This window comes from Enoplosus armatus, chromosome 14, assembly GCF_043641665.1.
Source record: "Enoplosus armatus isolate fEnoArm2 chromosome 14, fEnoArm2.hap1, whole genome shotgun sequence".
NCBI lineage: Eukaryota > Metazoa > Chordata > Actinopteri > Centrarchiformes > Enoplosidae > Enoplosus > Enoplosus armatus.
Genome location: NC_092193.1, coordinates 7,384,849 through 7,399,085, shown reverse-complemented (window position 1 = coordinate 7,399,085; position 14,237 = coordinate 7,384,849). Strand labels below are relative to the sequence as shown.

The 14,237-nt window shown below is 41.8% G+C and overlaps 3 protein-coding genes across 3 annotated transcripts; 1 reads left to right on the top strand and 2 right to left on the bottom strand.

Moving 5' to 3' along the window:
* Window positions 1–451: 451 nt before the first annotated feature.
* On the bottom strand, window positions 452–2,356 carry admp (anti-dorsalizing morphogenic protein). The gene is made up of 5 exons (XM_070919635.1): window positions 2,032–2,356; window positions 1,790–1,926; window positions 1,557–1,679; window positions 1,258–1,447; window positions 452–876 (listed from the first exon to the last, which is right to left on the bottom strand). Exons 1-5 carry the CDS (start codon window positions 2,354–2,356, stop codon window positions 452–454), a joined length of 1,200 nt encoding a protein of 399 aa, XP_070775736.1.
* A 1,778-nt stretch (window positions 2,357–4,134) lies between these two features.
* On the bottom strand, window positions 4,135–10,779 carry pnhd (pinhead). The gene is made up of 8 exons (XM_070918736.1): window positions 10,669–10,779; window positions 8,654–8,810; window positions 7,997–8,092; window positions 7,676–7,819; window positions 7,095–7,343; window positions 6,214–6,395; window positions 5,297–5,355; window positions 4,135–4,285 (listed from the first exon to the last, which is right to left on the bottom strand). Exons 1-8 carry the CDS (start codon window positions 10,777–10,779, stop codon window positions 4,135–4,137), a joined length of 1,149 nt encoding a protein of 382 aa, XP_070774837.1.
* An 815-nt stretch (window positions 10,780–11,594) lies between these two features.
* Window positions 11,595–13,999, top strand: LOC139296875 (serine/threonine-protein kinase NIM1-like). The gene is made up of 4 exons (XM_070919435.1): window positions 11,595–11,664; window positions 11,778–12,062; window positions 12,779–13,047; window positions 13,244–13,999. Exons 1-4 carry the CDS (start codon window positions 11,595–11,597, stop codon window positions 13,997–13,999), a joined length of 1,380 nt encoding a protein of 459 aa, XP_070775536.1.
* The last annotated feature ends 238 nt before the right edge of the window (window positions 14,000–14,237 follow it).

Here is a 14,237-nt window from a genome sequence, read left to right as displayed (position 1 = left end):
ATTATTGTAGCCAGAAAACCGTGGTCATTGGAGAAGATTGCAAGCATTCTTCCAATTTGATCATTTTTTTTGTGTGGAAATACTGCAGGGATCTGTCATAATCAATAACACTTCAGTTTAGATCTTCTTGAAACAATGTCATGTTTTGAGTGAAAAGTATTTTGCAAATAAATCCACTCTATAATCTTTTGTTTACACCATTTATTCTGATGGTGTAATGATAACAGAAAACATAAAATAAACACATTTACATCTTTCACAGGATATCACTTCTATCACTGCCATATATTATAATTTATGGATATTTACATATATTACAATGCCACATATGGGACTTTGCACATTACTCGTTACTTTTAAAGGGCAGCTGGCTATCTATGTACCAGAACCCTGATTTACATTGTATTCTTTATGAATGTCTGTGCATCCCAACACCAGTGACGAGTTGATGTCAATGGCAGCCACAGCTTCCTGCCACCATGTCGTTATACTGTTTCAGCACCACATTCTCGTCATCATCGAAGTAGAGCAAGTTGATGGAGAAGAGCTTGTCGGGCACGCAGCACGGCGTCTCAATGCCTTTGATCAGCTTCAGGGCGTTGATGATGGACTGGACGGTGGCGTGGTTGGTGGGCCTCATGTTCTGACCCAGGGGGAAGGGGCAGGAGCCTTTGCAATGGTATGCGTTGTATCCCCGGGGAGACACAATCCAGCCCGACCAGCCGATTTCCTCAAAGTCAACGTAGAGGGGCAGGCGCTGGCAGGGCAAAGACACACCTTCCTCCTCACTGTAGTCCAGAGAGCGGGCGCTGCGGGAGGATGGACCTGACATGGGGGCCTGTGGCAGGCTCGAAGTGGCTGTAGTATCGTGTGGGTCTGGTGAAGGAAAGGAGAGCATTTTGTTAGAAAACACAGTATTTTAGTATGTTTATACAGTATGTTCTATGAGTCATAGCAGGTCCCCTAAAACCTTCTATGCATATGACAGCAAATGTTTTGGCTGTTTGTGCTGTATAATGTAAAATGTGCAAAGATTTGTTTGAGTTGTTGATGGCCGCACAGAAATTTGTGATGACAGAAACAATGAGGACAAGAGAATGGGGGGTTGAGGGCCCAGAGTTTCCCCTAGGCCCCATAGTTCTTATCTACACCCCTGCTCATACGCAGTAACCACGAAAACACCTGAACTTTGTAATCTTACTATCACTGGACGTAACCTGATCAGTCAAATGACATCAAAGCTGACAAAAGGCTCACCTGTGCTTTCGAGAGTAGTAGAGCGGCGGCCATCGTCAGTGAAGAGGACCAGCATGGGCTGCTTGCTCTGGTGGTGGTTGCGTCCTGAAGCAAAGCGGATCAGTTTCATATCCATCTGGCTTCCTCCCAGGGTCCGAACCACCACGTGGAGCCCCAGGTTGCTGCCTTCATCTACCATCCAGGAGCGGACCTTCAAGAAGAAGTTCACATTAGTCAATTAAAACACAGAATCGAGGCAATTATGTTCAGAATTCACCAACAAAGGTCAATGCATGTCTTAAAGAGAAGTGGATACTTACTGCTTGTGTGATGGTGAACACTTCCCAACCAGTAGAGTGGACTGGGATGAGTCGAGAAGACAGCAACTTCTTCTCCTGTGTGTTGTTGTTTTTGCTGGTGTCAAGCAGCTGATAAACACTAACCTGGATGACAGAGAAGAGATGGGGTGTTACAGTAATGTCCCATGGGAGAGATGCAATTAGGTGGACTTAGTGTATTTCAGTAAACCATGATTTCATTTAATGGTACATACCTGGCAGAAGTGGTGTCTGTGGAATGTCATTGTGGCCTGAGGTCGCAGCTTGAAAAGATGGAGCTCTGCAGTGAGAATCTTTTCAGTTCTGGCAACCGTGGACAAGTTGAACCTGAACTCCACCTGTTCACTGCGCACTGCAATGGAAATTATATAATGTTAGAGACCAAAACAAACGCCAATATATTCCGTTGTCTACAGGAGCCAGTAGCGATCATATGCACTCTCAAATCTGGTCTTACATTTGTCAAAGAAGCTGCGCACAGTATTCCCCTCCAGAAGATACGGGTCCTTGGTCACACCGTCCACATCAGCAACCGTGTTGTACAAATCAAGCATGTACTGTGGTGGCTGCTTGTGTCCATGGATAGCTGGGGGGTCCTCCATCCCAAAAACTTCCAAAAGTCTCTTGATGGCAGCTGATCGGACTTCCTCTGACTCGTTCTCGGCGGTGAAATGATTCTCCAGGTAGTTGAGAGAAGGCCGTGCAGCGGCGGTGCACACCAAAGTGGCAAAGCTGATCACAAGCATCAACATCTCCGAAGCTTGAGTAGATCCCTGGTGCATCTGTGTCCTCGAGCCACACGACCGGCCAGCAACTTGGAGTTGGAGTGACTGCAGGGTCCTGGAAGCTCGACTTTTTATATCAAATGCTCCCGTTCACTCTTCAGTGCCCCCAAAGCCTTGGTAAACAGCAGTAAAGATGCTATTTGGTCGCAAATGTAAATCACCAATCAGCGAATGTAAAGGGGGACTAATGGCGGTGTTAACAAGGTGTGAACCCGATTGTAGATCTTATTCAAGCCCATTGTCCCCACGTCTGGCAATAAAGGCTCAAATAAACTAAATCCAGCCTTTGAAAATGCTTGGTACACATCCACGAGTGACTGTGTTGTTGTGGGATATATTTATCTCTGGTGTATCATTTTATAGTGGAGGGATGTAAAGAATATGGCCGGAATAAACTCGGAGCTGATCTCTCGAGGAAGTGCACTCGCCATGGGAGGTCAACTGCGACTAAATGAATCCATTAATTTAGAATAATGGGCTCAGTGTCTCAGGTGGAAACCAATTACTTCAATAAAGGGACGGGTGTCGCAGACTACACGTCGCGATATTTACATAACTGCTTATCCAGTTACAGCTGGATAATCACCAAATTTGCAGTTTTATTTTATGAAAGAGCTCCAACCGGACTGATCTCCTGCAATGAGCTAATGTGGTGCTAAACAGACTTCCAGCCAGAGGTCGTTCATTTTCCTTCATAAAAAGACAGTTTTCTTTATATCATACAGAGGTTCGACATAAGTCGTTCTGAATATAACTTAGTGTGAATTCCCTACAGTGTATTATACTGATGATGGTGTGCACAGTGGGAATTTGGGTTTTGTTGCGGAGTTTACTCTTCACCACTTTAGATACTATTGATTAATTATTATTATTAACCCTGTGCACAAAAATCAAACCTGTTATTCTTTAAACTTGGTTATTTTTCATTCATTTCTCAAATCCTGCTCAATTCTGTCCTAGGAAACTCAGAAATGGCTCACCGTGCCATTTGGTTACTTTGATCTTTACGCACAATTACGCACGAGCGAAGGACACTGAAAAGGTTTGTTTCCCCCTCTGTAATAAACATTTAAGAGATCAAGGTTTTTTTTTCTACATGACACCTTGTAAGCAAGTCATAAAACCTCTTCTCTTAGGATGACAGAAAAAAACCCCCAACAATAGTGTTGTTTCACACGTTGATATCAAAATACGGAGCTAAAGTACTTGCACTTGTGTTTTTTTTTCGAAATTGGTTGGCTTTTCATGTGCTCCTGCAGTGCTTCTTCAAAGCTTCATTTGGCCCTTTGAAACTTCAGACACTGATACTGATTCAAATTTATTTCAGATTTCATTCATCCGAAGATTGTCTTAAAGTCTGAAAGACAATCTGTCAAGTCTGCCAATACTTGCTCTTGTTTCTGATAAATTAACTAGTTTTCAGAACTCAAACCTTATTATACTAATTACATTTATATAATAATTTATTTGAAGCGGACTGCACTCTCTATTTGCTGTGGTAAAATGTATTGTTTTTAATTGTTTTCTTTTTGCAGCTTGTGAAAAATGTGTTGTACAGTGGCCCAAAGACATCACAGATCTTTTGTATTAAATTTATTTACAAAATTATCATTTTTACATATATTACATATAATACAATAATACTTTATGGTAGCAAATTCTTAAAATGTCATAGTATTTAGTGGGGTCATCAATAAACTGCAGCTACTGTGAATTAAAGCTTTTCCACTCCTGCGAAGGGATTGGAAGTTGTTTTCCAGTAGGGGGCGTAGTGTTCAGTTTTGGCAAAGGCAGGAAGTGATGGAGAGGACCGTGCGGATATGCCCATGCTGGTTGAGGAAGCTGTGGCTCTCGTAGCCCTGAGAAACACAGGAGCTGGACTGTCCTTCAGCCCATAAGTGGCAGATTTGTGGATCAGATGGACTCCTGCAGCAGAACATCGAAAGAACATTTAAATCACTTTGTGCACTGCAACAAACAACCACTTTTGTATGTGTATGTATGCTGTATGTGTTGCCTGACACATTTTTCACAGAGAAATATCAATTAAATACCTAAATTACAGTATTACATATAGCCTGCTGTACTGTAACAATCAACTTTCGGTTTTCCTGTGCTGCATCATGTTATGCCTCTCTGTCCAGTGACATTTTGGGGCTTTTTACTGTCAAGTTCAACATGGATAATTCCTGTATAAACTTTCTATGAAGGTATTAGGATTCTGATTAATCTGCTGATATAAATGTATTTCAACTGTGCAATACAGGAGGGATTTGTAAAATTAAAGACAAGTAAAATGGCTCTCATGCATTAAGACATGCATTAAACTCACTGTTTGGGCAGTGATAACAAACTAATGCTGTGTAGCCAAAAAAAAAATTGGTTTCAAATTTTAGATGAGAGCCCAAAGTTTCCAAAGATACCAAATGTGTCAGATTGAATTTAGGGGAAATGTGTCTAAAATAAGACACAATACAAAAGAATATTTGCAAAAACATGGAGTTTTGGGTTTGAATATTTCAGTCAGTGCAAACACCAGCTTCAATGAAGTGCTGGAACAGGTTGATACAGAAAAGGTATGTGATACTGTCAGGCAGTGTGGAAGAAGACAACCTTAAATCTACTTAAAATTAAGATTTGTGCAGCATTTTTAACTCCTCCAGCCATATTTCAAGTCCAATGACATGATGAAGGAACTGTACATTAAATTTGGACCGTGAACCTCTTGTTCTTTTCATATGCTGAAGATAAACTGAAATTACACTGTTATAAGTCTGCCACAAAATAAAGCAGAAGGTATAAGAGGGACATTTGGTGTAGGAATTAAAGTGCAGAAAGTGTCAGAGCTCACAGGTAATTGTAATGAGAGGGACAGAGGAGGTGTGTGTGTGTGTGTGTGTGTGTGTGGATGAGCACGGCAGCTGTGTTCATACTTACCTGAGAAGGCATCGGTTTCCTGTAGTGCAGCCTCCCAAACATCTGCCCACATCTATTTCCTGTGGAAAATTAGCAACACAGAGAGAGGGCAATCAGCTCACAGCTGGTCACAAATATTGACCCAGTTGAGTTGGGCGGCCAGCTGCTGTTTAGCATGTTAACTGCTTTGATTCGACACCTGCGGGGGCCATTTGTGTTTGTGCTGCACTCGCACCTTTGGTGCTGAGGCACAGCAGATGACCAACTGTGTCCAGGAATTCAACTTAAATCTTATCTTTAAAAACTTAAATCTAATTCAAAGTTGTTTATCGCATAAAGTCTGATGTTAAAATCACAAATAATGATGCTGTTCTTTGTGGTATTGAGAGGGTTGTGAATGAACTTTGTTGTAAGTGCTTCAAAGTGGGACTTTTGTGAATGATACAGTTTTAATGGAGAATAATGAGTCTAAATCCTCATTTTCTACATGGACAACAAAACCGTTTCAATCAGGTTTTAATTGTTTTTTCTTGAATACAGATGAGCCGGGACACTCAGATCTGCCAGTCTGTCATGTGTATTGTTGCAGGTTGTACATGAATAAGCATCCGGAGGTCCTTCACACCCGGATGTGCGGTGCCAGCCACTGGCCAGTGGATTAGCTTGATTAAGTGCTGTCTTCCACACATGTGTCTAATGAATAAAGATACTTCATTACTGTCTGGCACCCAACAAGACCCCCATTTCCTCTCAACTTGATTACAAAAGAGAGTGTGAAACCAGCATCCCAAATGAATCACTCCTCTGGTGTTAAGTACGCCATGCTGAGAAGAAATGAAGCTGGATTCACACATATTTATGTTATACAGACTGATGATTTATGAGAACTAGAAATAAAAAGAGCCCATGGTTCAGTGTAGTTTAGAGTTTACACCTACTTTGAGCCTCTCCTCTTTGACTCCATCCGCATGGTGGACTATTTCATAGTAATACTCCACATATGGGACCCTGTAGCAGCTTTCCTTCAGCTCGCAGGCCGCCACTGTCTGGATGAGGTCCACTTTGTTAGGGGTTTCCACCAAGGCCGAGTCAAACTTAGTGGGGACACAGGAGAATCCCTCTGTGAATGATTGATAAAGGAAAAGTTAAGAGCAGCTCAATTACAATCTGTGATCCAAATGTAAACAAACAGAACTTTAAAGCACAGAATTAGCTTTGTGATCACTTCCAAACTGATTGTTGTGTCTTTTAATACACCAGACAACAACAAAAAAGACCTATATCTTCAATTAGGTTATAATCAAACACACAAAATGCTGAGTTTTCTTCACTTTCACTTATGTCTGTACATTCAGGTAAAATCTAGAAATTGTCAAAAAGTAAGGATTGGGCCTTTAACTTTATCAGTATAGTGAATGGTGGTGAATCCAATATTAGCAGTGCAGGGCTGCTTTGACCTCCAGTGAATGTCAATATAACTGACTTATATGATGTTATAACGTTTTACTTGGACCACAAACATGCTGTAGTTCAATGTGTATCAATACATAAACACAGTGGCACTGTACTCTTTTTATCAGGATACTTCCAAAGGTTGCTATGCACGAAAACAACAAAGTTGATTTTCTTTGGGCATAAAATCTAAATTGTGTTAGGGCAGAGGGGAAAAAAATCCAATTACTTTATTTCCCCATTTCCAAAAAGTTCTTGTATATCCCCTTTTGTTTTAAACAGGCTGATTGACCGACCTTCCTGTTTGGGTTGTTGTTATTTGACAGGTTTGCTACACACGCACACACACACACACACACACACACACCTGGTGAGCCCTTGGACCGGGGGCATCCTCCCACGTCGATGACTGTCTCGTACGGCGTCTCGGAGTAGTAAGTCCTCAGTGCGGGGACGCGGATGCACTGAGTCAGCTTGATCTCGCAGTGGCACTCCTCGATGACCTCCACCTCCCGGTGTCCCTCGAAGAGAAGCACCCGGTTCACGCGCATTCCGGTCGGCTCACACACCTGGTTCATCCCGCAGGAGGGCAGCTGGCTCGGCGGGTCGGAGCTCTCTAGAGCTGCAAGTCCGCGCGTCCTCGTCTTTAGTAAGGAGAGAGAAATTAATGTTCAGACATGTTACAACATGTTTCTGTGATTGGTGCAAATTATTTCGAGACGCAGGTGTTTTTAACTTGTGTAGTTTATTGTTTTACAGTTGGTTTATGCAGAGTTGCCCACCAAAACTCCTTTATCTTACACATGAATAATGCTTTTGATACTAAAATAATTGCTTTGTGACACTTGATTAGTAGCTTCATTATCAATGTAGGCCTATTGGAGTTTCAGAATAACAACATTTGACAGACAATCACAAAGTTACAGCGCCCCCTTGTGGAAACTTCACTTACTTTTTTGCTCCTGAGAAATTCCAGCATTGAGGAATGTTTTGAGTATTCCTGCTGTCCTGCTTCATGTGATGGCCTGGATGCTCCCCCACAGTGCGACCTGCACATTCCCACATCAACACTGACAGGACTCCCAGAGATGTCTGTGGAGAGAGACAATGATTATTATTTAAAAATAAAAGAAAGTTTTTATTAATCTGAGTAGCTTTTTAAATTTCTCAATCTGTTTGATAAATCATACTTTGGCTTCTGTTGCAGGATTACAGACTTGCATTTAATGGCAAATAAAAGCTTGTACATAAATTGATGGGGTGCTTTACCTTGTCCAATGTAGACAAAGTGGCTCTGTCTTTTGCAGCATACCCTCTGTGTGAACAGGTTTCTGTGATCAATGTGTTTACTCAACACTCCGGTCACTAGAAAACACAACACAAACATCAGTGAGTTGACAATTTTATCATTTCACTTGATATAGAGAAAGCATAGAATGATTTAAAACATTTTCCAAGATGAGCAGATTCAGATCCATGAGATCACAATATTTTATATATACATGCAAGTTAAACATGAGCCACAATAGTGCAGGAATCCATTTTATTCAAGGTCATTTGTTAATGAAAAGCATTAATTAGCCGTTATTTAGGCCCTGAGACAGCCACATGAATATTTGGAACTATAGCTTCACAAGAAAAAAACTCTCAATTTCTTTATTTTAAAAGAATATTTATATAATGCATGATGTTTATCCTGAACTATTCATCTTGGATTTGTGTGGAGAAAACAAATCAGTTAAATGGAAAGTGAATGCTGTGCAGTTAAAATACATTTAACACATCTCACCCCAGTGTTTCCAGTCATATCACAAGGGATAAGCAAGTATATTTGAGCACATTGGTGTCAGTTAAGTTAGTGTAGTAATGACTGCTTCTGTGCAGGTCACAGCAGCAGTAGAAAAGAATAGAGCAAACAGTACTTACAGGTCAGGTGGAGGGCACACAGGAGGAGAAGGAATGGTCGGGGTACATCCATGGCTTTAGTCCGAATCTGCTCCTCGGCTGCCAGATCCTGAGTGTCCCTCTGCTCACCGATGCCTCTGATATTTATACGGGATCGAGCTTCAGCCCCAAATGTCACCTGAAAACAAGGTCTCAGAGTGGTGTGGGGTCAAAAAAAAGTGAGAGCTAATCAAATTTCCATGCTGAATGCTTTGTGTGATGGAGTTCTTACAAGCAGGGGCCACTTCAAAGGAAATCTCTACAGCTTTTCTGTTTCTGCTGCGAGGGACCCAGTGGCTCGAGTGTGTCGACCGGCCCGAGCTCACCCTAATGAAGTGCTTAAGTAGCCTTGAGCCATTAAAGTGTCGCTCATTCAAAGGCATTAATCATCTTTTATCTCAGGGGGAAGGTGTTTAGCACCTCCAACTTAAAACAAAACCTGGCCCAAACACATAAACAGGATCAGCGTGGGGGCCTGAGCCTCCCCTTCAGAAAACTCCAGCACCTTTGTGTTTATTCAACATGACACCAAATGGCCAGACCCCTCAGAGCTGCCCTTCAAATCTCTGCTTCTTTTTCTCTTCACAGGCGAGATTAGAATAACATACTCTGTATGTAACTTGTTTTTAGGCTTGTCAATCTCTGTTTATATGTAACATTTCTGAAGTAAAATGGAAACTTAACTAAGAAGACAGTATACTGGCAGAAAGGTCCACAACACACAATTGTTTTGTCAATTACATTTCCAAACGGGGCAACCTAAACACTCAGTTTGTTCCTTTTTCAGACATATTACATCATGTAATCAAGTCTTATTTGAATCACAGGAAAGAAGTGTATGTTACGATGTTGGCATTTTACTGATTGTCCTTTCTTATCTTAATAAGGTGTTAGTCCTTCTTTGAAGTGTTGATATGATCCCCTCATTTTCACCGGGATCAACGGATCATCGTTCAGAGAGCCGTCAGCACTCAGACACCTTGATTAAGGTGACACCCACAACAGTTTCAATTGCTGATTCCTTTCATGAAGTTGCAACAAATCTTATTGAAATTCCATCATAATCCTGGTTAAAAACCCAGATTCAGTTCTAGTAATTGATTTAATTATGTAGATCATATGTCACTGTTGACTGTTTTCAAACCAGGTTTCAGGCTCTTAAGGGGGTTATTTATATTATTTATAACTGTGTTGTGTTTTGTAAAAGGTGAAATAGACTCACTTTTCAATAAGAATTTACTAATATCATTAGGGGTCAGAAGTTATCAAGTTTGAGTCTCACAACCAAAATAAACTTTATTTAAAGTTTGATATCAAGACACAACTCAAATAAAAGGATATGTTGTGTTGTTTGCATGTCCATGTCGTCCATGTTGGTTTAAACGTTGAAAAATGTAAACATCTACAATTCCCTTGGCAAAGTTCCTCTGCTGATGAAGATCGTGTGATACAAACGAGAGCTCCAGAGCAGCTATCAATGGACGTTATGATGAGATTATTCCTCCAGCTGCTGTTTCCAAGGTCAAGACTGGGCATTTAGTCTTGAAATGCTGCGTATTTTACATCCTTTGTAGAAGAATCAACACCCTGTCTATTAAAATACTTGAAGTTTTCTCTGTGGACATTTAGTATTGGCCAGTTATATTTTAGCTTTAGTTTAAATGCGTTTTTTTTCATTTGTTCTCATCTCTTACTCCTCTTTATCAAATCACATCAAATCCTCCTTCTGTCTCATACACAGTCTGGCACACAGTGGCTGGCCTCTTCCTTTTCTTGTAAATTGGATCAAGCTTTTCAGAACCAAGCAGTGAATTTGTAGTGTTTTTTTGTCCTGAAACATTATGAAAGTACCCACTCTTTAATAACAAACACACCTGTTTGAATGCAGCCTCTCTTCCCTCTCCAGTAAAAATCTCCTCAGTAGATTCCCAACATTAATTCAACATTGCATGTGCTGAGATGATCACTGAGGCGGTGATTGGATTATAGTGAGTCACTCGCGACATATCCATGGAGCTTATGCACGATGGCTGTGAGACAATGACGGGAGTGGACAGACAGTCCGCCAGTATGTCAGACGGTCTGGCCTTGTGTCCGTCTGGTGTCATGGTCAGAGTCTGGGTCGTTGTGTAACTGTGGAGTCCGGCCAGAAGGCTTACAGACTCTCTGTGTTCACTTCCTTTAGCTTTTGGGTGAGGTTGGGAAAGTAAAGATGATTTTTTTGTTTCGATTTGGTGGAAAATGAGATGAATAACTTGAGTATTTGTTACTAGTGCAGCCTTCAACAACACAGTACCTCTGACAAAGAAGACAATTTAATTGGACAATAAAGTTTAAAATTATAATGAATCATATATCATTAAATGTTCCGACCGCAGGAAACTGAACCACTTCAACTGCAGTTATAACCTTTCCTTGACCCCTAACAGTAATGATGGTTATATACAGTACATTGTAGAGATAATCCATGAATGTCCTGTTCAAGCACCTGCATCAGGAGGTATGTTCATGTCTAGGGGTTAAAGAAGCCTCTGTAAAGCCTGTCTATTGCCTGTCTGCATGGGAGGAGTCCAGCACTCTGGGATTACAGGGCTTCATGTTCAGTTCTGGATTATACACCAGGAGAATATACTGCAGCATCGGGAGACGGCAGGCGAAAAAAGAGCATTGGTACTATAACAGCATCTGGACAAACAGTTGGTTATCTGAGAAACTTCATCCTGAACATTTTTCCTAATGCATGCAGATGCTTTTGAATTCACATCATGCTGCTCACATCATTTCCAATCACTTGTTTCCTTCAGTTTTTGGTTTGTGGAAATTTATTTTCTTGATCATTTTTCACCTTCTTGTTTTGTAAAATTTAAAAGAAGTCAGCTTACAAAGGAAAGCAGAGCACCTTCTGGTGTCTGGGACAGAAATCATGTATTTGAAGAGCAGAAATAATGCCATCAACACAGAACGGAGTAAGAAGAACATAAAAGGGAAAACATGTGAGTACAGACACACCACTAAATTGTTGGATTGTAGGATGCAGTAAATAATAATTTCAAGCATCACTGTTGCATCCCAAAGTCCACCAGCTTGATTCTTTTCTCCTTCTCAGGGGCTCACTTGAAGTCAACTCCACATCAGGAAGAGATCTTTACCCGGACGTCCCCAAAGATGGGTGAAAAGGTGGGGAACAAGGAGACAAAGGAGAACATGACAGAGGAGCAGGAGGTCATGCAACGCACCGCGTTTGGGAAGGCCTTTTATGATCTGACCCATTCAGAGAGGGTGATGAATGATCTGACATTTGGACGGCGGGTGGGTCTTTACGAGCTGAGAGGAGAGATCGGCTCCGGAAATTTCTCCCAGGTTAGATTGGGGATACATGACCTGACCAAAGGTGAGATGCTGGGCGCTTTTTTTTAACCCCTAGTTTCACAGCTTCAGTGATCAGGTAGTGGCTGACATGTGGTTGACACCTTAACTGTTGCAATGATTTAATCATGATCTTCTTTTGGCCACAAGGATAATGTTCAAGCTTCTGTCAAAGTAATGATAGGTTTGTCGGAAAAGGGCCACACCTCTCATATCTCTCCCAGGTTAAAACATCTGAAGCACCACTGCAAACACTGCCCATGAAAGTGGGTCATGTTAGCTTGTTTATAGTGAATATGTAGATTCAGACGCTTTTCTCTGAGAGCAAATTACTTACCTGATGCACGTATTAGTTGGAAACTCTCAGGATGTACACACATCCAGACTAATTTCACAGAAGACACTTCAGTCAGCGCAGCTAATCATACTACACAATGTAAATCCAGTCTGGGTCATTGCAGATGTCAGAAGACATAGCTAATCTCATCAACCGGCCATCCACTAATCCACACTGTCTTCATAGCCAGCAGCTTGTGTGCAACATGGCGATGATGATGATGATGAACAGACAATCTGTAGGAATTAATAAAAGGTGTAGATTAAAACACAAAGCAAGGACGGAAGAGCAATACTTGACAACATAAGGAATATAGAAAAATAGAAAAGGAAGAGAAAAAGATTTGTGTGTGTGTATTCCTTGTGGCCTCACTGCCTTTGTCCACACCTGTCTTCATCTGATAGAGAGAGTAGCAGTAAAAATCCTGGATAAAGTGCATCTGGACAAGCGATCTCAAGCGCTTTTTGCCTCCGAAATCTCTTGCATGGTGAAACTGGCTCACCCCAACATAGTGCGCCTGTATGAGGTGGTGGAGACGTTCAAGCGGCTCTACCTGGTGATGGAGTACGCCGGCGGAGGAGAGCTGTTCTCCCGCATCAGCACCAGGGGGCGCCTCTCAGACCTGGAGAGCAAGCTTGTGTTTTCACAGGTCCTGTCTGCAGTCAAACATATGGTAAGTCAACAACAGCTGTCAGGTGAACATTGTGAGCAGTACATTTTATTGTAAAATGAGAGGAGAGACACTTAATGCAGAATATTACAACAACAGATTGCTTTTTAATGCATAGCACATCATTTTAAAATACTTTTATAGGAGATATCTAATTTTTTAATGTACAAAAATCTTACACATGTTTCTCTTTCCCCAGCATGATAATAATATTGTGCACAGGGACCTGAAGGCTGAGAACGTCTTCTACACCAGCACCTACTGTATTAAAGTGGGTGACTTTGGTTTCAGTGCCTCCTGCTGCCCCAGCGATGCCCTTCACACATTCTGTGGCTCTCCACCTTATGCAGCCCCTGAGCTGTTCAAAGAGAGAAGTTATATCGGTCAGTATGCAGATATCTGGGCGCTGGGGATCTTACTTTACTTCATGGTGACTGCCACTATGCCCTTCAAAGCTACTAACACAGGCAGGCTTAAGTGTTGTATCCTGCAGGGCACCTATACCATTCCCCCGTATGTACCCAGACCATGCCAGGAGATCATTAAGGGCCTCCTGATGCCGGTTCCTGTGGATCGTCTCACTATGGCACAGATCATGTACAGCGGCTGGATGAGAGGTATTGAATACCCCCAGGCCTACCCGGCGTCTGGCCCTACACCCTGCCACCTGCTCGAGCCTTCCCACATCCTCAGCTCAGATGAACTGAATGTGAAGGCAGCGCTGGAGGATCTTGGCATCACCAAGGTCAATCTCCTCAACAACAGTCTAGACTTGAGAAGCCCCATTACCGGGACTTACCGGATTTTGCTACACCGCATCCAAAAGAGGAGGTCTGTGGAAGCTGTGGGCTACAATCAGACATGCACCAAAGAATCCCAGAACAGACTCAGATGGAGGGCCGGTTCAGATGACCTCCTAAACAAACGCCGCTCTGTGGTCTGTGTCATCATGTAGTTTAGCTTCTTAAAGGAATAATTCAACATTTTGGGAACTGCTGTATTTGCCGTCTTTCCAAGAGTTTGATGAGTTTGATACCACCCTCATGTTTGTGCGTGAGAGTACGAAGTGAGAGCCAGGGAGCAGTTTATTTTTTATTTCTTGTATTCATGTTTTAAAATGTTATACCTTTTTTTTGTTGGTTTCATTTTTATTTCTCGTGTGAAATTAGTCTCAAACTGTTTTATTGTTTCCA